Source organism: Lissotriton helveticus, chromosome 12, assembly GCF_964261635.1.
Source record: "Lissotriton helveticus chromosome 12, aLisHel1.1, whole genome shotgun sequence".
NCBI classification, from domain to species: domain Eukaryota; kingdom Metazoa; phylum Chordata; class Amphibia; order Caudata; family Salamandridae; genus Lissotriton; species Lissotriton helveticus.
Window position 1 is genome coordinate 800,308,236 of NC_136073.1, and position 26,971 is coordinate 800,335,206.

The 26,971-nt window shown below is 51.2% G+C and overlaps 1 protein-coding gene across 1 annotated transcript in view; it reads right to left on the minus strand.

Annotated features, from left to right (window-relative positions):
* Nucleotides 1-26,971, minus strand: part of GOLPH3L (golgi phosphoprotein 3 like) — a 205,520-nt gene that overhangs the window by 92,460 nt on the left and 86,089 nt on the right. Inside the window, exon 3 of the mRNA XM_078669835.1 lies at nucleotides 6,623-6,754. Within this exon, the coding sequence (XP_078525961.1) occupies nucleotides 6,623-6,754 (132 nt within the window). The remainder of the gene's footprint in view (nucleotides 1-6,622; nucleotides 6,755-26,971) is intronic.

The window sequence follows — 26,971 nt, forward strand, 5'->3', positions numbered from 1 at the left end:
CGTGCCGGGCCATGCCAACGGACCGCCTCCGGTGCCGTGCCGGGCCATGCCCAACGGACCGCCTCCTTGTGCCGGGCCAGGGGCAACGGACCGCCTCCTTGTGCCGGGCCAGGGGCAACGGACCGCCTCCTTGTGCCGGGCCAGGGGCAACGGACCGCCTCCTTGTGCCGGGCCAGGGGCAACGGACCGCCTCCTTGTGCCGGGCCAGGGGCAACGGACCGCCTCCTTGTGCCGGGCCAGGGGCAACGGACCGCCTCCTTGTGCCGGGCCAGGGGCAACGGACCGCCTCCTTGTGCCGGGCCAGGGGCAACGGACCGCCTCCTTGTGCCGGGCCAGGGGCAACGGACCGCCTCCTTGTGCCGGGCCAGGGGCAACGGACCGCCTCCTTGTGCCGGGCCAGGGGCAACGGACCGCCTCCTTGTGCCGGGCCAGGGGCAACGGACCGCCTCCTTGTGCCGGGCCAGGGGCAACGGACCGCCTCCTTGTGCCGGGCCAGGGGCAACGGACCGCCTCCTTGTGCCGGGCCAGGGGCAACGGACCGCCTCCTTGTGCCGGGCCAGGGGCAACGGACCGCCTCCTTGTGCCGGGCCAGGGGCAACGGACCGCCTCCTTGTGCCGGGCCAGGGGCAACGGACCGCCTCCTTGTGCCGGGCCAGGGGCAACGGACCGCCTCCTTGTGCCGGGCCAGGGGCAACGGACCGCCTCCTTGTGCCGGGCCAGGGGCAACGGACCGCCTCCTTGTGCCGGGCCAGGGGCAACGGACCGCCTCCTTGTGCCGGGCCAGGGGCAACGGACCGCCTCCTTGTGCCGGGCCAGGGGCAACGGACCGCCTCCTTGTGCCGGGCCAGGGGCAACAGACCGCCTCCTTGTGCCGGGCCAGGGGCAACAGACCGCCTCCTTGTGCCGGGCCAGGGGCCACAGACCGCCTCCGTGTGCCGTGACGCGGGCAACGGACCGCCTCCTTGTGCCGGGCCTGGGGCAACGGACCGCCTCCGTGTGCCGTGACGCGGGCAACAGACCGCCTCCTTGTGCCGGGCCAGGGGCAACGGACCGCCTCCGTGTGCCGTGACGCGGGCAACGGACCGCCTCCGTGTGCCGTGACGCGGGCAACGGACCGCCTCCGTGTGCCGTGACGCGGGCAACGGACCGCCTCCGTGTGCCGTGACGCGGGCAACGGACCGCCTCCCTGTGCCGTGACGCGGGCAACGGACCGCCTCCCTGTGCCGTGACGCGGGCAACGGACTGCCGCCGTGTGCCGTGGGCAACGGACCGCCTCCGTGTGCCGTGGGCAACGGACCGCCTCCGTGTGCCGTGGGCAACGGACCGCCTCCGTGTGCCGTGGGCAACGGACCGCCTCCGTGTGCCGTGGGCAACGGACCGCCTCCGTGTGCCGTGGGCAACGGACCGCCTCCGTGTGCCGTGGGCAACGGACCGCCTCCGTGTGCCGTGGGCAACGGACCGCCTCCGTGTGCCGTGGGCAACGGACCGCCTCCGTGTGCTGTGGGCAACGGACCGCCACCGTGTGCCGTGGGCAACGGACCGCCACCGTGTGCCGTGGGCAACAGACCGCCTCCGTGTGCCGTGGGCAACAGACCGCCTCCGTGTGCCGTGGGCAACAGACCGCCTCCGTGTGCCGTGGGCAACAGACCGCCTCCGTGTGCCGTGGGCAACAGACCGCCTCCGTGTGCTGTGGGCAACGGACCGCCGCCGTGGGCAACGGACCGCCGCCGTGGGCAACGGACCGCCGCCGTGGGCAACGGACCGCCGCCGTGGGCAACGGACTGCCTCCGTGTGCCGTGGGCAACAGACCGCCTCCGTGTGCCGTGGGCAACATACCGCATCCGTGTGCCGTGCCGTGGGCAACAGACCGCCTCCGTGTGCCGTGGGCAACGGACCGCCTCCGTGTGCTGTGCCGTGGGCAACGGACCGCCTCCGTGTGCCGTGGGCAACGAACCGCTTCCGTGTGCAACGAACCGCCTCAGTGTGCCGTGCCGTGGGCAACGAACCGCCTCCGTGTGCCGTGGGCAACGGACCGCCTCCGTGTGCCGCTCAGTGGGAAACGGACCGCCTTCTTGTGCCGTGCAGTGGGCAACGGACCGCCTTCTTGTGCCGTGCAGTGGGCAACGGACCGCCTCCTTGTGCCGTGCAGTGGGCAACGGACCGCCTCCTTGTGCCGTGCAGTGGGCAACGGACCGCCTCCTTGTGCCTTGCACAAACGACTGCCTCCTTGTGCCTTGCTGGACCCGCGCCGTGGCCAACGGACCCGCGCCTCTTGCCGTGGCCAACGGACCAGCGCCTCGTGCCGCGCCGTACACAGGGACCACCCCCTTGGGCCGTGCCTTGGGCAACGAACCGCCGCCTTGTGCCTTGGGCAACGAACCGCCGCCTTGTGCCTTGGGCAACGAACCGCCGCCTTGTGCCTTGGGCAACGAACCGCCGCCTTGTGCCTTGGGCAACGAACCGCCGCCTTGTGCCTTGGGCAACGAACCGCCGCCTTGTGCCTTGGGCAACGAACCGCCGCCTTGTGCCTTGGGCAACGAACCGCCGCCTTGGGCAACGAACCGCCTCCTTGTGCCTTGGGCAACGAACCACATCCTTGTGCCGTGCCGGTGGCCAACGGACAGCTTCCTTGTGCCGTGCCGGTGGCCAACGGACAGCTTCCTTGTGCCGTGCCGGTGGCCAACGGACAGCCTCCTTGTGCCGTGCCGGTGGCCAACGGACAGCCTCCTTGTGCCGTGCCGGTGGCCAACGGACAGCCTCCTTGTGCCGTGCCGGTGGCCAACGGACAGCCTCCTTGTGCCGTGCCGGTGGCCAACGGACAGCCTCCTTGTGCCGTGCCGGTGGGCAACGGACAGCCTCCTTGTGCCGTGCCGGTGGGCAACGGACAGCCTCCTTGTGCCGTGCCGGTGGGCAACGGACAGCCTCCTTGTGCCGTGCCGGTGGGCAACGGACAGCCTCCTTGTGCCGTGCCGGTGGGCAACGGACAGCCTCCTTGTGCCGTGCCGGTGGGCAACGGACAGCCTCCTTGTGCCGTGCCTGTGGGCAACGGACAGCCTCCTTGTGCCGTGCCGGTGGGCAACGGACAGCCTCCTTGTGCCGTGCCGGTGGGCAACGGACAGCCTCCTTGTGCCGTGCCGGTGGGCAACGGACAGCCTCCTTGTGCCGTGCCGGTGGGCAACGGACAGCCTCCTTGTGCCGTGCCGGTGGGCAACGGACCGCCTCCTTGTGCCGTGGGCAACGGACAGCCCCCTTGTGCCGTGGGCAACGGACAGCCCCCTTGTGCCGTGGGCAACGGACAGCCCCCTTGTGCCGTTGGCAACGGACAGCCCCCTTGTGCCGTGCAGTGGGCAACGGACCGCCTCCTTGTGCCGTCCAGTGGGCAACGGACCGCCTCCTTGTGCCGTCCAGTGGGCAACGGACCGCCTCCTTGTGCCGTCCAGTGGGCAACGGACCGCCTCCTTGTGCCGTCCAGTGGGCAACGGACCGCCTCCTTGTGCCGTGCAGTGGGCAACGGACCGCCTCCTTGTGCCGTGCAGTGGGCAACGGACCGCCTCCTTGTGCCGTGCAGTGGGCAACGGACCGCCTCCTTGTGCCGTGCAGTGGGCAACGGACCGCCTCCTTGTGCCGTGCAGTGGGCAACGGACCGCCTCCTTGTGCCGTGCAGTGGGCAACGGACCGCCTCCTTGTGCCTTGCAGTGGGCAACGGACCGCCTCCTTGTGCCGTGCACAAAGGAACGCCTCCTTGTGCCGTGCACAAAGGAACGCCTCCTTGTGCCGTGCACAAAGGAACGCCTCCTTGTGCCGTGCACAAAGGAACGCCTCCTTGTGCCGTGCACAAAGGAACGCCTCCTTGTGCCGTGCACAAAGGAACGCCTCCTTGTGCCGTGCACAAAGGAACGCCTCCTTGTGCCGTGCACAAAGGACTGCCTCTTTGAACCGTGCCGTAGGCAACAGACCTTCTTCTTGTATAAGGTCATTGGTGACGGATCTGCTCCTTGTGCTCCGACGTGGGTAACGGACCGCCTCCTTGTACCAAGCTGAGGGTAATGGATCTGCTTCTTGTATAAGGTCATTAGTGACGGATATGCTTCTTGTATAAGGTCATTGGTGACGGATATGCTTCTTGTATAAGGTCATTGGTGACGGACCTGATTCTTGTATAAGGTCATTGGTGACGGACCCGATTCTTGTATAAGGTCATTGGTGACGGACCTGATTCTTGTATAAGGTCATTGGTGACGGACCTGATTCTTGTATAAGGTCATTGGTGACGGACCTGATTCTTGTATAAGGTCATTGGTGACGGACCTGATTCTTGTATAAGGTCATTCATTGGTGACGGACCTGATTCTTGTACAAGGTCATTGGTGACCGATCTGCTCCTTGTATAATGTCATTGGTGACGGACCTGATTCTTGTATAAGGTCATTGGTGACCGATCTGCTCCTTGTATAATGTCATTGGTGACGGACCTGATTCTTGTATAAAGGTCATTGGTGACCGATCTGCTCCTTGTAAAAGGTCATTGGTGACGGACCTGCTCCTTGTGCTGTGACGTGGGTAAAACACAGTTTTTCAGGTACCGGGTAAATAAACTGGTCGTGGTACAGTTTCAAGGGTATTGGAGCTGCTTATTGCATCGAGTCATATGGTTATCAAACCTTCTCTGTTAGCCTTGCCTCTGCTGCGGAGGGTGGGCTTCCAGGCCTCATCGAAGCGGTCCTGCCCCTGACCTGCTGGTCTGGTATCGGTCCGCCTAGAGACCTGCTGGGGGTTTAGTGAGGTCCTGGCCGTGTGGCTCTTCATCGCAGGCCTCTGTACAAGCTAGCATCAAGTCTGGGCTATCCCTTGGTATGAGGGGTTCCTAAACGGCACTTTGATTAATATGTACAGCATCCGAAGGCCTCATGGTACTGTAAGATGCAAAGGGTTAACCTGGATTGCAGCACTTCCTGGTTGTGCACCGGTGTTTCTGCCTCTACATAGGCAGCCTTGCACCTTTTCAATGGGCTGGGCGTTTCTCGACACTTTTGTTTAAGCCGAACTGGATTTTCAGCATTGCAGACGACCGGTTCCTCTCCCTAGGCGACGAGCATTTCTTTTGTGTTTAGTTCCTACACCCTCCAAGAGTGGGTGAGGCAACCAGAAAAACCCAAGGTAGGCGGCAAACGTCAGCCTGGGTGCCGACGCAGCAGACTGGCTCATGGCGGGCCGACAAGAGTACCCAGCTAGTGCCCCCGGGGTATAAAGGAGGGCACGACTGCTGCACTGGAGCAGGGAAGAGGTTAGAAGAGATGTACACTTTCAAACAAGCAACCCCCAAAACAGGGATCACGGGTAGTGGAACTGAGAAATCACCTCAGGGCAGGTCACTAGAATCTGGGAGAAGCCAGTGCGAGGGACTTTGACCCCACACACCTCTGGCGGGGAGCACTCCAGAATAACCACAGACTCCTCAAAGACGTATGTTTGTGCAACATCTCTACATGTGCCCTCGGCAATATTGGAGGAGTGGTTGCAAAGTTCACAGCGCATTTCAGAAGATCAGACCCAGTAGGAAGGGAGAGCAGTGGGGCATGGGCGTGACAGGCCCCTGACATCGATGCAGAGATTGGGGTACCACACAGTTTAGCACAGCACCTCGGCAAGATGCGAATGATGGACACAAACGGGGACACATTTACAGAGAGGGCGAATTTAGCTACTTTTTTTTTGTACTGAGCGCAGAGCAGCGCTTAAATGTGAAAAAAGTAGAAGCAAAAGATCTCAAAGTAGACGAGTGGAAAGACTGGAGGAGCGATAAGTCACAGAGAAGTATGAGAGACACTCGGAGGCACAGTTCTAGGAATGTTCCAAATGGGCAGATGTTGGCACAAATACTAACACTACGCTGTTCTGAGGCGCAGGTATTTTTCGGGATATTTAGGGATTTACTTCACTTACCACATTATTCGTCAACCGATAAGAAAGGCTGTAACTTAAACGGATTAAGAGTAACTTAAAAAGCGCCGAAAGTGGTGCAGCAGAGTGGCAGCTGGCAGGAAAAGTTCTACTTCTCTTTCAGTTAAAAGAATGAAAATTTATTTATTTATTGACCGTTCGATTAATTAAAATCTTTAAGTAAAATATGCGTTGCTGTTTACCCTTTCCACCACCGTACTTCCCTTTCAGTTGATGTTTGCTGTATTCAATTGTTAAACAGTACTAATGAGGTAAAACCGCTGCCCAAACAGTGTTAATGTGTGTTAAATGATCAACTAGCGAAATAACAGACATAATATGCCACCTGATGCCACATAATTTCACATTTGTTCCACTTATTTTAGTTAACCATGCCATATAATTTGGTCTTCCGATGCCGCATAGAGGCTCACGTGAGGCTGTGTCTATCAGAGGGCTCAGTGGCTAGCTGTTCATAGCCAGACTGGGCATGTGAAAGCTACAAGGATTAAGTGAGCCCCGGATGTAGAACATTTTGGAAAGGAGAAGGCCAGAGTGTGCGGGGAAAGGCTACTGGTGACCAGGAGATTCAGGGGAGAATGCCTGGCACGGTTTGTCAGAGTTTTGTCCTACAATGATCACTGCCGCTTGGCCCCCTGTGCACATATTTACAGATGAGTACCTTTCGGTCCAGTAGCCGCTTCTTCCTCAGGGTGGCAGGCTCCAGCTGTACTCGCCCCCGCATCGCCAGCTCGATGAGGATGCCGCCACGCAGCCCAGAGGAGATGCAGTCATTCCAGAAAGAAGTATAGCCCTAAAAACGACATGAAAACATCAGAAGAAATCAGCAAACCCTACTCCAGAAGCACAGGAGTTGCAGCCACACCCTGTGAGACAACGACCTACTGACACCGCTGTCAGATAAGGCGTGCCAAGGCTGTTCTAGTTATCTGAAAATTGTAATACATCCTGTCACATTTTTACTCCGCTTCTCCTTTATGTAGTGGAATTACAACACCTGGAAGAAGTCAGTTTACTTTTAGTGTCCTTTATAAATGAGAAGGCAAAAAGACGGACAAAAGCGATGGACTGGTAAACACCTACATTACGCAATGTTTCAAAGGCAACCTGATGCGGCCTTCTCCAACTTAACACACAAGACGATGGACGGAATGTTGCACAATGGCAAAACATTCACCCCCAGTCACAGATCTGGGTTTACTCCATCGTTATTTTGCTCACCAAGCAACCCCAGTACTATTGTATAGGTTTTGATGATTGATTTTTTTCTTTTCCATTTCACCCTTGTATGTACAACTAACCTGTTTGTACAGCACTCGGATACCCTGACGGGGTCATGTGCGCGCTATCTTAAACTCCAAAAATAAATAATGACTCGGGCACACTATATTGGAGTACATACAAGTCAACAGAAAGAACACAATGAGAAAGGAGAAACGTCATCAGTCACAAAGAAATCATAGAGACAGTAGGTGGATTATTTACAGAGCCCCATATCTGATCATCTACCTAGAGAGAGGCTAATAAAGTAAAAGGAGCAGAACAGAAACACAGTAAGAAACAAAAAACCCAGAAGCAGTCACTCAACCAGAAAGTTTAGAAGGAAAACGTAAACAAGCAGCCATATAATTTGAAAGACTGATGAAACCTACTGCCACAGCGGCGTTACAGAAATGGAAAATACGACAGAAAATAAGGAAAACAAAAAATGGCAGAACAGCAGGGCGGACTGACTGACCTACAGTGGAATCTGGCAGTGCTAGAAAAGCTGGTCTGACAGGTCGGTGTGTGGGCAGTTTCTTTGTCTGTTTGTGGCCTGTTAGACGGTCTGTTGGGACGGTTTCCCCTACTTAATTCCATGACATTAGTACAAACATTGCCTGAAGCAAGCAGGAGTTCACGCGGTCTCCTAAACCTTGTAAAACCCTATGCATCATATCTTCAGAAGTCCAAAACTTTCCCGATTTGATATGAGGGCCATTTTTTTAAGTACTGATTGCCTAATGTGCCCTACTTCTATTTCAGGGTCCAGGCCTATTCTCTGCCGCAGTCAAATCCGCTGGAACACGAGGAATAGCAATAGACAGGCAGAGCAATAGAGGCACCTAGGGGCAGATTTACAAGCCCCTTGCGCCACTTTTGCGTCACTTTTGACATGGGAAAAGTGACGCAAAAGTGGCACAATGTGCTTGTAAATCTGCCCCTTAATATCAGCAGCACTGACAGACACCGTAGGTGTGAGAGGCAGCGATGGATTCTAGCCACAAGCAAAGGGGAGTGTACCTAACCTTTCACACCCCGCCACCATCCTACCACCACACCGGGGAACAGCAAACAAGGAAGTAATAAACGAGCCACATCTCCCTCAGTACCTTCCCCAACCCAGCCACCGCGTGGATCCGATACATTTAATATTTAACCAACAGAGAAAGAACCCGGACACTCCCGGGAGTGTGTTTGCTGTGTTATTATGGCACCTGCAACGCCCTCCGACAGGTGTCCGAACGCGGCCTTGTTTTTCCTGCTTTAGAAAGCTGTCTGTCTATCGCCTGAACGCGCTCATCAAAAGATCCGGTCGGGTCACAGCAGGGCTCGTTTCTGAACCTCTGTGGTACGGCTTCCGGTCTCATTTTTTTGAAGAGGGGGTATAGGGGGGGGGGGGGGGGGCGTGTCACAGCGAAAATAACATGACGTGTGTAAAACGGACGTTCACCCAGAACGGTATCTTGGTGCTAAAATAACATGTCTGTCACCCAACTCAATGGTACTCAATTTATCGACCTCGGAAGGATGAAAGGCTGAGTGGACAGACGCAGCGAATAAAGAAAACTGAATCTGCTTGAGTGCGTCAAGTCTGCCGTGGAAACCCTCAGCTGACGAGGGTTTATGCTCACTCTTAGGGCACTTCAGAATGGGCTCCACTTTCAGCCACAGACGGTCTCCTCGTAGCCCCCACCCAAGAGGCCTACAGTGCCTCCGAGGCAGGACGCGTTACTAAATGATGCAACAAAGACTCGAGGTGCAGCTCATAGTGACTTTCCACCATGCTGCAGTCCACCAATCACCTCCAGCTGCCCAACAACCGCCTGAGAACATATAGACCACTGAGAAGAGCCAAGCATCCAGGTCTGTCTTAGAGCCTGGTGAATACCGGCCAGGCTGCACAGCTGTCATCAAAGAACCACAACTACTTTACAATGTGAAGAACATGCACAGGAAGAGAGCAAGAGCAGATCTGATCAATCATACACATCACTACACCTCCGCCCAGGCATGCACTGGCAACAGGGCCGGTGCCAGCAAACCCTTCATACTCTGATGCAGCACCAGCAAACAGACCTGCACAAATCAAAAACTAGGAGAGGCCATTAGTCAAGAGGGGAACCAAGCACCAGAAGCGACCTCAACCGGCCAAATTTGGGGCATAAAGTCCCATAATGCTGTTGGTTTTGAAGTGTGCGCCAAAGTGTTCAGATGTTCTTGTAGGTCCCATTCCCTCACTTCGCCAGTTATACTGTCAATCTACCAAGGAACTCGGTATTTTGATGGTGTGACTAGACAGGCTTTGTAAGGCTTCTACCTTCGGAAACCATGCTCCCGTGGACCTTATAAGCCAATTGTAAAAAAACAAGCATTGGAAATGCAATAGGTCTCGCATTAGAAAAGTTGGAGTTATTGGTCTGGTAAATGACATATTTTATTTATTTGTTGGTTTTTAAAATTGCTAAATTGATGGCTTTGTCATTTACAATGCCAATAGTTATAACTTTCGCGAATGTGACACCTATAGCATTTGGAACGCAACATGTTTTGTATTTACGTGACTTAGATGGCAGCTCTGGTCGTTAGGCCACATCTCTAGAGAGCAGGAGAGTGCAGCAGGGGAGAGAAGCACAGCAATGCAATAGGTCTCGCATTAGGAAAGTTTGAGCTATTGGTATTGTAAAGGACACATTTTTTATTTATGTGCTTGTTTTGAAAATAGCGAAATTAATAGCTTTGTTATTTACAATGCCAATAGTTTTATCTTTCGCAAATGTGACACCTATTGTAACACAATATGTGTTGTGAGGGTGGGTGAGGGTGAGGGGTTGAGGGTGAGGGGTTGAGGGTGAGGGGTTGAGGGTGAGAGAGGTTGAGGGTGAGAGAGGGTGAGGGTGAGGGGTTGAGTGAGGGTGAGGGAGGGTGAGGGGTTGAGGGTGAGTGAGGGTGAGGGTGAGTTAGGGTGAGGGTGAGGGATTGAGGGTGAGTGAGGGTGAGGGGTTGAGGGTGAGTGAGGGTGAGTGAGGGTGAGGGGTTGAGGGTGGGTGAGGGTGAGGGGTTGAGGGTGAGTGAGGGTGAGGGTGAGGGGTTGAGGGTGAGGGGTTGAGGGTGAGGGGTTGAGGGTGAGGGGTTGAGGGTGAGGGGTTGAGGGTGAGGGGTTGAGGGTGAGGGGTTGAGGGTGAGGGGGTGAGTGAGGGTGAGGGGTTGAGGGTGAGGGTGAGGGTGAGGGTGAGTGGGTGAGGGGTTGAGGGTGAGTGAGGGTGAGGGGTTGAGGGTGGGTGAGGGTGAGGGGTTGAGGGTGAGTGAGGGTGAGGGTGAGGGGTTGAGGGTGAGGGGTTGAGGGTGAGGGGTTGAGGGTGAGGGGTTGAGGGTGAGGGGTTGAGGGTGAGGGTGAGGGTGAGGGTGAGGGTGAGGGGTTGAGGGTGAGGGTGAGGGTGAGGGTGAGGGTGAGGGTGAGGGTGAGTGAGGGTGAGGGTGAGTGAGTGAGGGTGAGGGGTTGAGGGTGAGGGTGAGGGTGAGGGTGAGGGTGAGTGGGTGAGGGGTTGAGGGTGAGTGAGGGTGAGGGGTTGAGGGTGAGTGAGGGTGAGGGGTTGAGGGTGAGTGAGGGTGAGGGGTTGAGTGAGGGTGAGGGGTTGAGTGAGGGTGAGGGTGAGTGAGGGTGAGGGTGAGTGAGGGTGAGGGTGAGTGAGGGTGAGGGGTTGAGGGTGAGTGAGGGTGAGGGGTTGAGGGTGAGTGAGGGTGAGTGAGGGGTTGAGGGTGAGTGAGGGTGAGGGTGAGTGAGGGTGAGGGTGAGTGAGGGTGAGTGAGGGTGAGTGAGGGTGAGAGTGAGGGTGAGTGAGGGTGAGGGTGAGTGAGGGTGAGGGTGAGTGAGGGTGAGGGTGAGTGAGGGTGAGGGTGGGTGAGGGTGAGGGTGGGTGAGGGTGAGTGAGGGTGAGTGAGTGAGGGTGAGTGAGGGTGAGTGAGGGTGAGTGAGGGTGAGTGAGGGTGAGGGGTTGAGGGTGGGTGAGGGGTTGAGGGTGAGTGAGGGTGAGGGGGTGAGTGAGGGTGAGGGGTTGAGGGTGAGTGAGGGTGAGTGAGGGTGAGGGGTTGAGGGTGAGTGAGGGTGAGGGTGGGTGAGGGTGGGTGAGGGTGAGTGAGGGGTTGAGGGTGAGGGGTTGAGGGTGAGTGAGGGTGAGGGGTTGAGGGTGAGTGAGGGGGTGAGGGTGGGTGAGGGTGAGTGAGGGTGAGGGGTTGAGGGTGAGTGAGGGTGAGGGTGAAGGTGAGTGAGGGTGAGGGTGAAGGTGAGTGAGGGTGAGGGTGAGTGAGGGTGAGGGTGAGTGAGGGTGAGGGTGAGTGAGGGTGAGGGTGAGTGAGGGTGAGTGAGGGGGAGGGGGAGGGTGAGTGAGGGGGAGGGTGAGTGAGGGGGAGGGTGAGTGAGGGGGAGGGTGGGTGAGGGTGAGTGAGGGTGAGAGTGAGGGTGAGGGTGAGTGAGGGTGAGCGTGAGGGTGAGTGAGGGTGAGGGTGAGTGAGGGTGAGGGTGAGGGTGAGTGAGGGTGAGGGTGAGGGGTTGAGGGTGAGGGGTTGAGGGTGAGTGAGGGTGAGGGTGAGTGAGGGTGAGGGGTTGAGGGTGAGTGAGGGTGAGGGGTTGAGGGTGGGTGAGGGTGAGGGTACATGCTTTTCACTTTCTTCAAAGGTTGTCCGTGCATCAAGGGTAGTTGACTGAACTATAAGTATAATAATTGTACGTACTCTTCGGTGGCATTGAGCTCACACCCTCGAATGGTCTTCGGTAGTATTGTTTCCTGTAGAATTCTATTTCCTGCTTATAAAGCGCATGTCTCGGTCAGTATCAGCAAAGTGGTATGTGCATGTGAAAGTCGGAGAGTTGGAGGCGGTTAAGGAAATGCAGAACATTCTGCAAAAGTAATGGGAAACCATTTTTATCTTGAAACTGTTTTTAACCGACAGTGTTTTATTCCTAATCATAGATGAGTGGGAGTAATACAGGGACTGGAGCAGCAGCGCCTCAGTTTGGATTGGTGTGGCAGGCAGGAGAAAGTCAGGAGAGGGAGGAGAGGGAGGAGGGGGAACTGCTTGCGAAATTAAATTAAAAGCGGCCGGCCGGGAAATGCTCTCGGTAGCATTCGTTTGAAGTGTGAAGCAGGGGGCGGGAGCAGCCTTTGATGTGCGGATAATTAGGGGAGGAGCAGCCAGGAGATCCAAGCTGGGGAACAGATGGCTGGCGATTTGATGGTGTGCAGGCGCATTTTAGGTCAATGCGCTTGCGCATTGACCTAAAAGCGCACGGGCACAGCACCAAATCGCCACAGTTAGGTAAGCTTTGTTTAAAGCCCTATAGTCTCGCTTCTCTCAATGCGCATGCGCATTGATAGGTCACGAGACCTAAAAATCACTTTTCAAATGATTCTATTTCCATAACAAACTATATTACAATTAGCAGCTTAATCCGCAAGACCTCTACTGTGAAGCAGGACTACACATGCCTGTCCTCCAGAATTGTCCAAACATCCCAGAAAGGACAGAACAGGACTTTCTGGGATGCGGTCGCTATCTTTTTAGCTGCTTTGCCACCACAGGATATATTCCATCCAGATGCATCTTTATCCATCCTATATCTTGACCGCTTTAAAAGGTCACTTTTGAAAATTATTTATTTTCTTCTTGTTGGTCAAATGTTTATAAAGAAGTTAAGGGCATGGCCAAGAGAACCCAGATCCTCCAGTGCAGTCTGGCCTAGTGCTCATGAAAGCTACTTACTCTCCAGGCTCCGACAGCTGATAGAGTTAGAGGACAGGCCTGTAGTGGAGCATCATTTACTCCCTTCCACCGAGCACAGTGGCAAAGAGGAGGAAAAAAATGCAGTGCATGTCGCGGGGCAGAGGAAAAGGCCTACGATGAATCTGTGAGGTCACAGGAGAGGGGAGGGTGGTAGCTATTACCCTTGGGCAAGGTAAGAGAAGTAGGAGAGACTTGGTGCAGATGCAAGCACTCGTAAGAGGATTCACAGAATTTCCGAGCTGGGATGACGTGCAGGGACAGGAGCCTCTAATTGTGGCCATTACAATGCAGACACTCAAGTGGGAGGCTCCCAACCAGCACTCCGAAAATAGTCACGCACACCCTTGTGACAAACAAGCTGAACTACAGGAACACCCTCTATACTGGGATTAAAAAAAAACTCCTCACCAGGGGCCAGATGTAGGTCACCAAATACCGGTCGGTAACGGCCGATTTTGGCCGTTACCGACCGGTATTTGGTGATTGAGATGTAGGGGGCCTTAAATTTACCGATTCGGTATATTTACAGAATCGGTAAATTTACAGATTCTGTAAATTACCGAATCGGTAAATTTACCGAATCTCAAATTTGTGATGTAGGTGGCACTGAAAACAGTGCCACCGGCCCTTAAGAATTCGTTATTTACCATGACATACTATGTCATGGTAAATAATGAATTCCTGTGTACATGCACATCTGTGCATGTACACCTGTGCCATGTGGCACACATACATGCCCTTAGGGCAATGTATGTGTGCCACATGGCACACAAGCCAGAATCTGGGGTGCAACAGGGTGTCAAAGTGACACCCTGTCCCCCTTGCAAATTCGGTAATTTTACCGATTCGGTATTTACCGATTCGGTAATTGACATTGATTCCTATGGGCCTCAAGGCCCATAGGAATCAATGGCAATTACAGAATCGGTAAATACCGATTCATTAATTACCGATTCGGTAATTAATTCGGTAAAATTAGCTACATCCCGATTGCCAGTTCTTAAGTACCGAATCGGTATGATTCGGTATTTAAGAAATCGGTAATATGGGATTACCTACATTGGGCCCTAGAAGTCTGCAGACCATTCAGAACTCGGCAGTCAGAATCACTTTCAACCTCACACACACACACTCCAGTCACACACTCCAGTCACACACTCCAGTCACACACACACACAGTCACACACACAGTCACACACAGTCACACACACACACAGTCACAGTCACACACACAGTCACACACACACAGTCACACACACACACACACACACACACACACACACACACACACACACACACAAAAGAGCTCCAAGGGCTTCCCCTTCCCATGCACAATTCAAACTCCTCACCAACACTTTAAAGGCACTACATAACACTGGCCCAGCAAGCCTCAACAATTGCATCTGCTTTCACAAATCTTCCAGACACCGCCGCTCGTTCGGACTCCTACCTGCACACATGCCACAAATGCAGAAAACCAGAGGTGGTTTGAGCCTTCTTCTACATCGTTCATAAAGCGTGGAATGACCTGCCACTACGCAGAAGAGCCTTCCTTACTTCTTGAATTTTGCAAGAAGATGAAGACCTTGTTTTTCCAGTAGTCCCCAAGGCAAATGATAGCTGTTTTTTGAAACATGAAAAAAAATTCTTTTTTCATTACTGAGCCTCGCCAAATTCCATATAAGGAATATTTTTTCAATAACCAGGCTGAAATATCGGAGTGTGAAATGAATTGTTATGCAACACGTTGCACTACGTTTGGCTCACACCTATCAGTGTCAGGACACCCTCCTGGGTGATAGTGCGCTCTACAAATCAGCATAATATAACACAAGGAGAATGTAACAGTAGTTTCTAAGTTAAGCGAAAGCAGATGAGCACACTTGTGCCCGCGCCCCTGGCCCTCTCACTGAGTGAGACTACTCGAAAAGCCAGGCCAAATCAATTACTGCCTGGAAGAAAAAAAAGAAAAAAACACTTTCCTCCAAAATTAGGATCTAAACATATGCAGACACTTATATATGTAGATTATCTAATCTTATTTGACCTGATACCATTAGGTATTCAAAGAAACTTGCGAGTTTTTCTAGAATTAAGCAAAAAGCGTAAAATAAATGTATATCGAACACAAACATTTTTAGCTTATGAAGGGGGCAGAGGGCTGCATATAAGTTGTTGCATGTGTCATGAACAAATTGAAACTATAAGAAAAGATGTACATTTATGTAAAACATTCTCTAGTTATTTAAGTGGCAGGCTGCACTTTACAAGCATGGGGTAAAGCTGTTGCACACGCTGTTCTCTACAATCGCTCTATAATTCTATGGAGAGAAGACATTTAAATTATTTAATGCACATTTATAAAATTAAGATCCCCGCCCTCAAGTTATGCCCTGAAGTAGATGCTCATTTCCACCAGTCATTTTGAAATGTATACAAACTAAGGATTTTAAGGACATTTTGTAATCCGAGTTCCTGTTCAGATGCTCAGACCGGTCTAGTATATATGCACAAGCACTGGCTGATATAGTTAGCTGGGGATAGAGGTCCTCCAAGGGCCCCTTCTATCCTTGACAGCATTCCTAAGGGAAGATTTAATCAAGGAATCTGCCGATTACACAAGGTTTTCCCATAATCGAAAAAAAGCTCTGGAGACCTTTAACTAACATGAAATTAGGGCCATGCCAGCGCGCCGCAGGAAGACCACCAAAGCCGTTCTGACACCGCCCGTCAGATTAGGATTCAAATCCTTGGCGAGCGGATGGTGCTGCGGCGGTGCCGGTCGAATGCTCATTGGGGAGCCTTAGACAGGCACTGCCGTGGGATGGCCGCAGCACATTCCTGCACAGAAGTAAAGCACCATGTTGTGCACTGCTTCCCGTGCAGGAACTGGGGGTGCATTTTTACAGGGGGCACAACATGTGCCCCCCTGCATGCACCCCCAGGCCCAGAGATACAAGGGGGCCCTTTTGGGGCCCACTTTGTTACCTCACCGCCACCCTTTTCATGGCGGTCTCACCGCCATGAAAAGGGTGGCAATGAGGCAACTCATAGTACGCTTGGAAGTGCCGCTGCGGTACCACCAGCATATTACTGCCTCCGACTGCTGCAAGACCGCAACGGGATCCTGGTTTCCCCGGTGGTTACAGCGGTCCTGTGATGGCCCAACCCACACACTCTTAATTCGCCGCACGGTGCCACAGAGTGGCATTGATCAGACCGCAACTAGGGATAATCAGGCCCTTAATAAGTAGACTGCCCAGTTAAGTTTCTTATGTGATGTGGAGCATCGCACTAAGCTGAAAATTTATAAAAAAGCTTAAGTCCCAATATTTCTTTTGGTCCGGATCCACACTACCTTTCTTTTCAAGTTTCCTACAAGGTAAGGAGTTTAATTATGATTAATGAATGAGAACCTCACACTTAATTCTCTCACTGGGAGATGGAGGAGCAATTCTCCTGATTCCTATATCTAGAATCTCTGCCAAGTAGGAATTCAAACTCTGTTCCCTGTGTTACATCTGTGCCTAGCATTACAGGGAATCTAAACTAGGATTATTTTAAAACACATTAATGAACAAGTTACATTCGGTAATGATATATCAGTAAGAGACATAGATTAATTATGGATTCCTCTCCTTAGAATTACCCCCAGGCGTCAGACTGGATCCGGAGAATTTTTCTTAAGTGCGTCCTGCGCGTCAGTAGGTGGTGTAGCTCGACTCAGTGTTAAGTCGTTGGCATCGTGATCACCGGAATGACGTCGCAGTATCCACTTAGACACCGCCCCTGACGTCAGTTCTTTACACCACATTCCACGCCAGAGGGGCAGAGCCATGCAAGACACTGACCACTGCTGCACACAACTAGTCCCTTACCCTAGAAGTCAGTTCAGAACGGGGAGGATGAGTGGGGCGGTGAGGAACCACAACTAATCTAGGTCTCTTGCAGATATATCGTTACCAAAGGTAAGTAACTTGTTCATCTGAAAGAGACAATTAGTTATGAATTCCTCACCTTAGAATAGATACCCCAACAATACCAACCAAGGAGGTGGGTCTGCGAACCAAGTTCACACTAGAAAGTCCTGGAGAACTGAATGGCCAAAGTAGCAGTCTCTCCAGACTTGGCTGTCCAGGCAGTAGTGTTTGGAAAACGTGTGCAATGTAGCCCACATAGCTGCCTGGCAGATGTCATGAAGGGGGACTCCACGTAGCTGCCGTTGCCCTGGCAGAATGGGGACGCAACCCCACTGGAGGTTCCTTTTTCTCAAAAGAATACCAACCACAACCTACTTCTGGGGCAGGAACTCACTCGATGGCACCCTTGGCCAAGAAAGTCGTAACTTCCTGTTGGAGAAGGGCCAGGTGATCCTTCAACATGCGATGGCATTGAGGTGGCATGAATGGAGGGGCAGTCTGGAAGGGGCGGGAGTAGCCCATTTGGACTATCTGCAAAACCCACCTGTCCAACGTGATGTTGAGGCAGTGAGGGACCTGCTGCCGAACCTTGCCGCTCACTGGCGATTGGTGACCCTAAAAGGTCGGACTAGGAGAGCTTGGAGGCTGCTGCAGAGGAGCCGCTGGTGAACTGGCCCGCCCGCTGGCCCCTAGACCCACGACAGTGGGTCCCATGTCCCTGGCCGCGCAGAGGCTGGACAGCTTACACAGGCCTGTAGGTCTGGGTGGAACCTCTCTCCCTTCGGCCACTGCATGGGAGAGCACGGCCCGGGCCCACTCCGGGCACTGCCGCAGCACCTGCACAACCGTGTCCCCCACAGACTGGGAGTAACGGCCCAAGAGTCATGCAGTGTTGACAGACCGCAGTCCTAGGCTGGAAGAAGGAAGTTTTTTCTTCCCAAGATGGTCCAGCTTCTTGGATTCCCTATCAGGTGGTGCGGTAAGGTATGTGCCCTTGAAAGTTGAGGCTTGGACCACCAAGCTCTCAGGGATGGGGTATTGGGAGAGGAAAATGGGGTCGCCCGGGGCCAGCGTCGGGCAACCATCCTGTCCACAGGACCCCCTGTATTGAGCTTGGACCAAATGCCCAGAAGGATGTCTGTAAGGGCCTCACTGAATGGCAGCAGGGGCTCCAAAGAGGCCGCTGCCGCCTGAAGCACCTTGGTCAGGAGGTTACTCCTGACCGCCACCGCAGGAAGCTCAAGTTTTAAGACCTCAGCCACCCTATGCAACACCCTTGTGTAAGATGCACCCTCCTCCGTAGCCTCGGTAGTGGGAGATAGCATGCCAAGGTCTGGGAGGTGTCCAGACCACTGGTCTCACCCAACTGCTCTCTCCAGTCCGGTTCCTCTAACTGGTCTGCCAAAGGGTCCACAGACCCCTCCCATTCCTCCTCACCCTCCTCTGGTAGCCACTCAGGGCGATCGGGAACACCAGGGTAGAACAGTGGTACAAAAGAACCGGTCTGCGCTGGTCCGGCTCCATGTCCACATCGACTGGGAGGTTGGGGTCGACGTTGGCTGGGGACACAACCGGCATCAGAGGGGGCGGAGGTGTCGTCACAGGATTCGGCGGCGGAGGTGTCACAAGGTTGACTGGCGCTGATCTGGATCCCTGGGGGCCCTGCGGCGCCGGAGCTGAAGCTGCCGGCATCGAAGGCCTAGAGCCCACAGCTAAGTCCGCTGGGCCCGAAGGCATGACGGCAGAGTCTGGCTGCCCAAAGATGGAATGGAGGGCTTGGTAAAAGCTAGGAAGTTGTGCTGGGGTCGCTCTGTCTCCCGGGAAGAGAGGGAAGGCCGGAGTCGACCCAACAGGCTCCGCGGGCAGAGCCGGACGACTACCTTCCACTTCCCGCGTCGCGTAGGCCGACGGATGGGGAGAATGCGAAGAGCGATGGTTCTTATTCGCCTCCTTCTAGTTCGACTTATCCGAAGACTTCGATGATGAGTGGTGGTGATGGCTCCGCGATCGGTCCCGCGAATTCCATCTCGACCGGGACCTGGAACAGTGCGAAGCGGACTGTCAGGCCTCAAGAAGCTTTCGGGACCGCACCGGCAAAGACTCCGGGTTCATGGCCCAGCAGACGGAGCACGACTTCAGGTCGTCGTCACACTCCAAACACCAAAGGCACACGAGGTGCAGTTCCGTAACCGACATCAATTTGCGACAGGAGTCGCATGCCTTTAAGCCGGATCGAGGACTGGACATACCACGTGCACCAGGAGTTGAACAACTCAAAAAGATGTTGACAAATCTAGTCAAAAAGTAACTCTAGGTACCGCTCTCTCCGGATCCGCTCTGGCTGGAGAGTAAAAAGAAAGAACTAACGCCAGCGCGCATGGGCAGCGTCTAAGTAGATACTGCAACGTCATTCCGGCGACCACGACGTCATAGTATCAACTGTTGTTCTTGAATATGATCATTGTTTTTGGTTTGGTTGTTGTTCCGGTACATGATTGTTGAGTTTTTCTCCCCTTGAGTCATTGTACTCCATCGTCTAGCTCATTCTTCGTTCACCCAGGTGTATGTTACATTCCCCATGTTAGACTAATGTTCTGATTTGTTACCTTTGCCTCTAATTGTAAAGCGCTCTGATATCCTTCAGGATCAAGTTCGCGCTATATAAAACTTTATAAATAAAAATAAATAAATAAAATAAAATGATGAACACGGAGTCGACCAACGCAACCTACTGACACGCAGGGGTACTGCTGAAGAAAAATTCTCCGGATCCAGTCTGACGCCTGGGGGTAATTCTAAGGTGAGGAATCCATTACCAATTGTGTCTTTCAGATTGAACATTTTAACACGGACACACATAATGAAGTGATTAATTTACTAATGAAGCCTCAATTAACAAGTTTATTTTAAGGTTTTAAGAGTTTCTTACCAATGTTCCGATGAGATAATACGATCTGTAATAGATGACCATTGTTATATTGCATATGGAGCTTTATATTATTGTTCTGTTTGTTTTATTATGTATTGATGTGATAAATTGTGTATCTTACTGGAGGTCAAAACCAGTTTTAAATACAACTTAAAAACTTCAACAGGGGTTTAGGTCAGCGAAGTAGAAGTGGCCATTTAGGAACAAGAGGCCAGTGGGGAGATAGAAACAGTACAGTCTGAACACAACACACTAAATGTATTACTTAAAAAACATGCTAGGTAAAAGAAGAAGGTGTTGAAAATGGCAAGGGAAAAGAAGAACATCAAGGTGAAACCTAAAGAACACAGCCGACTACAGAAAAGATTGGCAAGCTCAGGAGCATCTTCTGGGCATGCAAAGGAAGATGGGGTTTGAAGGATGGATGGGAGCAATAGGACAGGGATTCAATTTATGTGAAAAGCTATAGGATGAAAGATTTTTGCCCTGGTTGGGGAACAGGGCTACTTAATAGAGAAGGTAGGTTGAGAGTTGATGGGGAGAACAAGAGAAACACGACAGTTCGACATAGCAGATGGGGCATAGAAATCTGTTTCATTCGCAGCTGGGGATGACAGAACACCAACTGGAAAAGAAAAACACGTGCATAAACTTTATATTGTAACTGGCGACATATTTTCTAACATAAGGGATAGCCAATGTGTTCCAAGATTCCAGCTTTGGGAGTATTCCAGTGTCAGACACTGCTCTGATAGCTTTAAGTGTTCTTAACTATTGCTATAAAATGTGAGACAATGAGCAGGAGGAAATGCAAGTAGCTATATTTCAGAAAGAATTCCTGGATCCAATCGAAAACTTGAAAAAGTGGAAGGCACCAGGGCCAGATGGGGTGCGACAGGTGCATAATATGAATCTGGCCCCCGATCTGAATGACCACACAAATTTGAGTAACTTGTTTCTGTGAATGATGGAGTAATGCTATCTATGACCGTGGCAACAAGGTCCCATTGTACTAAACAGGCTCTTTATAGAGGCCCATCATCCTATGGATGAGACAATGCATAGCAGGATGTCGGCTTCAAGATTGAACACTGTGCAACCCTTCCGAATAGCTACAGACCAAACCGGTTTGAAAAGTGACAGACAAGCCTTTCATAACACAAAGCGCACAGCTCACCTAATTCTCAATGTCAGAGGCACACCTTCAGCAAAAATATTGGTTTCCGTGGATAAGTAAAAGGCAGCTCACAGACATTTCTCGTCAAAGTTTTGGTTAATGTTGAGATAAGGCCTACGTTCTGCAGAATGATCGAAGTGAATTACAAGGACAACGCACAACTTTTATTATAATTAAGACATCCAAATCTCAGTTTACAGATTTTTACTGATAAATACAGACAGAAACTATTTTACTATCCGTATTTATTTTTAAAAATGGAAAAAAACGGAAACGTGGTTTTTTTTTGTGATACTAAATGCGGAAAGTCATGGCTTCCAGGCTAATAGTTGTGTAGATTGATAGGTAAGACAGTCAAACAAGCATTGGAAATGCAATTGGTCGCGCATTTGTGTTGAAGCTATTGGCATTGTAAATAGCAATATATTTTACTTATGTGTTATGGAGGGTATATATGTGGTGTGTAGTGGAACTATGTGGGTTGGGTTGGATTAGTTAGTTGTGTAATTGTATGGAGTGTAGTTGTGCGGTGTGGAGTGGTTTTGTGTAGTGGCATGGTCTGCTGTCGAAATATATGGTAAGCAATTTTCTGGCATTCAGTGTAGTTGCATTATATGTATTGGGATTGTGTGGAGTGGTAACTTGTACAATTTCATTATGTAGTATGCAGTTGAATTTTGCAGCACGATGAGGAATTGTGTGGTGTGGATTGGATGTATGTGTGGTGTGGATTGGATGTATGTGGGGTTGTGTCATTGTGTTGTTGAGTTGTATTATGTGGTTTAGTGTTAAATTATGTGGTGTGGGTTGGAAATGTGTTGAGCTGAATTATGTGGCATGGAACTTGGTGTATAGCTTCGCATTTTTGGTAACGGAAAGGAACAAATAGGTAGGAGCTAAGCATCAGATCTAGGAGTTTAAAAAATGGAAAGAGTCGGTGCTATGGGCATTGTAAATGTCTCTTACCTTTGTGTTGTGGATTGGAGTGGATGTATGTGGTGTGTACCAATTATGTGGGTTTGGTTGGACTTGTTAGTCGTGGGATTGTGTGGTGTGAAACTGTGTGGTGTGGATTTGTGTAGTGGAATTGTGTGCAGTTGTATTATGTGGATCGTAATTATATATTTTGGAGTGTATTGGAATTATGTGGGGTGAGACTGTGTGTAATGGAGTGTAAGTATGTGGAGTGGTATTGTGTTATGTAGTGGAGTTTAAAGAAGACATTGTGTACAATTGAATGACTCTTAAAAAATAATTTTCAAAAAAGGTCCAGTTTTATTTTGTCCTTGCAATGCTGGCAATCGCCTCCTGCCTGTTGCAAAGCTTGTTTGTTATAGCTATTTTTGTTATGCAGTGATATAATCAATAGGAGGGTGGAAATTGAGAAATACTACCTGAATTACAACTTGAGCAGCGGATGGACACCAGGAGAGAATCAACAGATGCCAGATTCTGAGGGCACACTGAGGTGGTGCTCAGTAATGCTGAAGTGGTGCTGAGGTGGTGGTGTGCTGGTACAGATGTGATGCTCAGGTGAGGCTGAATGAAACTCAGGAATTGCTAAGTGATGCCGAGGTAGTTGTGTGCTGGTGTGGAGGTGATACTGAATGTTACTGAGGTGGTGATGAGTGACGCAGTGGCGCAAAGTCATGCTGAGGTGGTGGTGCAGCGCTCGTGCCGAGGTGGTGCTGTGTTGAGGTGGTGCTGTGTTGAGGTGGTGCTCTGCTGATGCTGAGGTGGTGCTGCATGGGTGCAGAGTTGCTGTGTTGCTGCTGAGGTGGTGGTGGTGCACTGATGAAGAAATGGTGTAGTGTTGATGTTTATGTTGTGCTGGTGCTGAGGTGGTGCTGCACTGATGTTGAGTTGGTGGTGAACTGATGAGGAGGTGATGCTGCATGATGCGGAGGTGGTGTGGAGTGAGGCTGAGGTGGTGTGGAGTGAGGCTGAGGTGGTGTGGAGTGAGGCTGAGGTGGTGTGGAGTGAGGCTGAGGTGGTGTGGAGTGAGGCTGAGGTGGTGTGGAGTGAGGCTGAGGTGGTGTGGAGTGAGGCTGAGGTGGTGTGGAGTGAGGCTGAGGTGGTGTGGAGTGAGGCTGAGGTGGTGTGGAGTGAGGCTGAGGTGGTGTGGAGTGAGGCTGAGGTGGTGTGGAGTGAGGCTGAGGTGGTGTGGAGTGAGGCTGAGGTGGTGTGGAGTGAGGCTGAGGTGGTGTGGAGTGAGGCTGAGGTGGTGTGGAGTGAGGCTGAGGTGGTGTGGAGTGAGGCTGAGGTGGTGTGGAGTGAGGCTGAGGTGGTGTGGAGTGAGGCTGAGGTGGTGTGGAGTGAGGCTGAGGTGGTGTGGAGTGAGGCTGAGGTGGTGTGGAGTGAGGCTGAGGTGGTGGTGCTGCACTGGGTCCGAGATGGTGCTGAGCTGGTTCTCAAGTGGTGTTGGGTGAATGAGCTAGTGTTGTGCTGAGGTAATGCTGCGCTGATGTCGAAGTTGTGCTGCACTGGCACTGAGCTGCTGCGAAGGTGGGGCTGCTTTGGTGCTGAGCTGATGCGGAGATAGTGCTGTGCTAATGCGGAGGTGGTGCTGAGGTGGTACTGAGTCATGCTGAGGTGGTGCTGCTACACTGGTGCTGGGCTGGTGCTAAGCTGGTCCTCAGTTGGTGCTAAGTGATGCTGATGTGGTGTTGTGCTGAAGTGGTGGTGCACTGATGTGGATGTGGTGCTATGAAAATGCAGAGGTGGTGCTGTGCTAATGCTGAGTTGGTGGTGCACGGATGAGGAGGTGGTGCTGAGTGATATTGAGGTGGTTTTGAGTGATGCTGTGGTGGTGCTGAGTGATGATGAGTGGTGGTGAGTTATGCAGAGGTGGTGGTGCACTGATGCAGAAATTGTGCTGTGCTAATGCTGATAGTGCTGTGCTGATGTGGTGTTGCACTGTTGCCGAGTTGGTGGTGCACGCAGGAGGTAGTGCTGTGCTGATGCCGAGATGGTGCTGCGCTGATGGGGTAGTGCTGTGCTAATGCCGAGATGGGGCTGTGCTGATGGTGAGGTGGTGGTTGTCAGGTGGTGCTGTGCTTATGAGGAGATGGTGCTGCACTTATGCGGAGTTGGTGCTGCACTGGTGGTGGATCACAAATGAGGTAGTGCTGTGTTGATGTGCTGTGCTGAGGTGGTGCTGAGAGATGCGGAGGTAGTGGTGCTGCACGGTTTCTGAGGTGGTGCTGAGCTCGTGATCAGGTGGTGCTGAGTGATGTTGAATTGGTGCTATACTGAGGTAGTGGTGTGCTGATGCGGAGGTGGGGCTGCGTTGGAGGTGGTGCACTGATGCTGAGATAGTGCTGTGCAGTGTTGATGTTAAGGTGGTGCTGCGCTGATGCGGACTTTGTGCTGCACTGGTGGTGCACTGATTAGGAGGTGGTGCTGTGCTGATGCGGAGATGGTGCTCAGGTGATGTTGAGGTAAGGCTGAGTGATGCAGGTTCCCTCATCACCACTTTTTAACATTGTCCCTTAAGGCTCCATAACCACTAATGTTCAGATGCATTTAATTAGTTATAAAGCGCCACACATACCTGTGTAGGGTGTCTGAGCACTTTGCATCACACACAGATTACACAGAGACAATCAATCAGTAGTGTATAAATTAGTGTAAAGGAAATGTTGCATAACACAGAGGACTACAGGGTGTAGGAGTCTCAAGTCATGCATATGGTAGGCAGCATTGCTAAAGAGTGCTTGGGCCCCAGAAGCACAAACTCAGATTTGAAAACAAAAGCCCATAGTTGGGTGGTTCTCTTAAATAAAAATAATCAATTTCCATCCAGATTAACCCTTTTTGCAACTTTAATATCTCCTCTAATCTTTACTCTGCAGTGCATGCAGTTTATTTTATTTATTTATAAAGTTTTATATAGCGCAAACTTGATCCCGAAGGATATCAGAGCGCTTTACAATTAGAGGCAAAGGTAACAAATCAGAACATTAGTCTCATACACCTGGGTGAACGAAGAATGTGCTAGACGATGGAATACAATGACTCAAGGGTAGCAAAACTCAACAATCATGTACAGGAATAACAACCAAACCAAAAATAATGATCATATACAAGAACAACAATTGATACTATGGCGTCATGGTCGCCTGAATGTTCTTTGATGACAGTTAGAAATTCAATGTTCTGTTAGCATTTTAACTTATAAGCTGCAAGTAACAGAAGAGCAGTAACCCATTGACCTATCTACATTTTACGCACTTTGTAATCGGCATGGTGCACTTTCTTTGCTGCTATCGTATTAACCCTCTGGCTACCTTACAATGAGTTAAAACTTCTTCCACTGGACAACTCTGATCTCTCCAGCAAGAACATCAATCACCAGAGTTATCTTGACATTTTTATTGCCTGGAAATTGCAGGAGTCCAGGAATGTGTCCAGGGCTTTTAAAAGCAAAATAAACTGGAAACATTGCCCCTCTGAAGTCATTATCTAGTGCCATTGCAGCCCTTGTGCTGGCCCTGTGTTCTTGTTCTGCTTTTATTTAATGTAATACATTCAAATTCACATTTTAAAGGGGACATTTTTCCAGAAGGAAACATTTTGGCCTCAGTGCAAAACTGATGAGGAGAAACTTAGTGTTGGATGGGAGGAAAAAACACAAGCAGAATGCATATTAAAGTATAATTTCAAGCTGTGTTTAAGTTTTGGTTTAACTTTTTACATGATTTAGAGCTGCATTAGCTAGAAAGCATGGCTGGCTGCTGCTAGCTTCGGACAGGAAGGACAAGACGTGAATGCTGCAATAAAATGTAAGCAGTTACGTCTGAGCACCCACAGTGTAACAAGAGGGTGAAAACATAATAAAATAATCCCCCCACAAGCAGATCAACATAACAAAGTGTAATGATATTGTACTAAGTCCCTGCTCCTTGGAGGAAAAAGAGGGACAAGGACGCAGACTGGCCACTAGTAAGCAAGGATTTTTAAAGGACATTGAAACAAACAAATGAGAAGTATTGGCCCACAGAGATATATGTACACTAAAGGATTCGAGAGGTCGTACGCTTAGGCGCGACCTAAAAAGGGAGAACGTTTCCTAATGAGTCTTAAGCAGTTGTAGCAGTTGTAGCTATGTAGGAGGTGGATACGAAGATGTACATGCTTTCATATCAGTGTATTAATTTATCCGTTTCAGTTTCATATTCTTTATTCGGCATTTCAATGACACCATAAAAGTACAGTATAAAAAAAAGAATACAAACATTTTTAAAAAGAAACATCCAATATAATACAATGCCACCAATTTGTCAAGTCATATATAAAAGCAGTATTTTCCTCTCCACCCTACAATCAGGATTATTATGGTGTCGCTCCACAAATTCCTATAGTGGCCCTTAATTTAACTGACGTTCTTAAAAAATGTATTACACAAAATATAGTCAGGGGATCTTGTGCCATTTGTAAAAACACGAGGGCTTCTTTCACAAGTCTAAGGTTGGCCTTTTTAAGTAAATCTATTAAAAAGCGACGCCTAGGCATTTGATAAAATGAGCATAATAATACAAAATGAAGGGTATCCTGCGGAGATCGGTGATCGCAGCCGCAGGGGCCCTTTGACTCAATTGACTTAGTGAAACCTGCAGGCTCAGCTAATAAATGATGAAAAAGGTTGAGCCTAAAACGTTTTAATACATATCTATCCTGGGGATTATGCACAAGGGCAAGGTAGGGCTCCAGACCACTGCAGGACCTCACTACAGCATGTGCCTGAACTGACTTTTTATTTCTCACTTCCACGTCACGTGCTGTAGCTTTATATTTAGAGAGCATCTCCTTTACTCTAGCTTGGTCCCGTTTAGTAATACATGATGGTGTTAAAAAAAGGTCTACGGGGGGGCGTGGCTGACAGCCGAGCAAAATGGCTGCTTAGCTTGAGAGCTCCAGGGGCGGCGTGATCCTTTTCGGCAA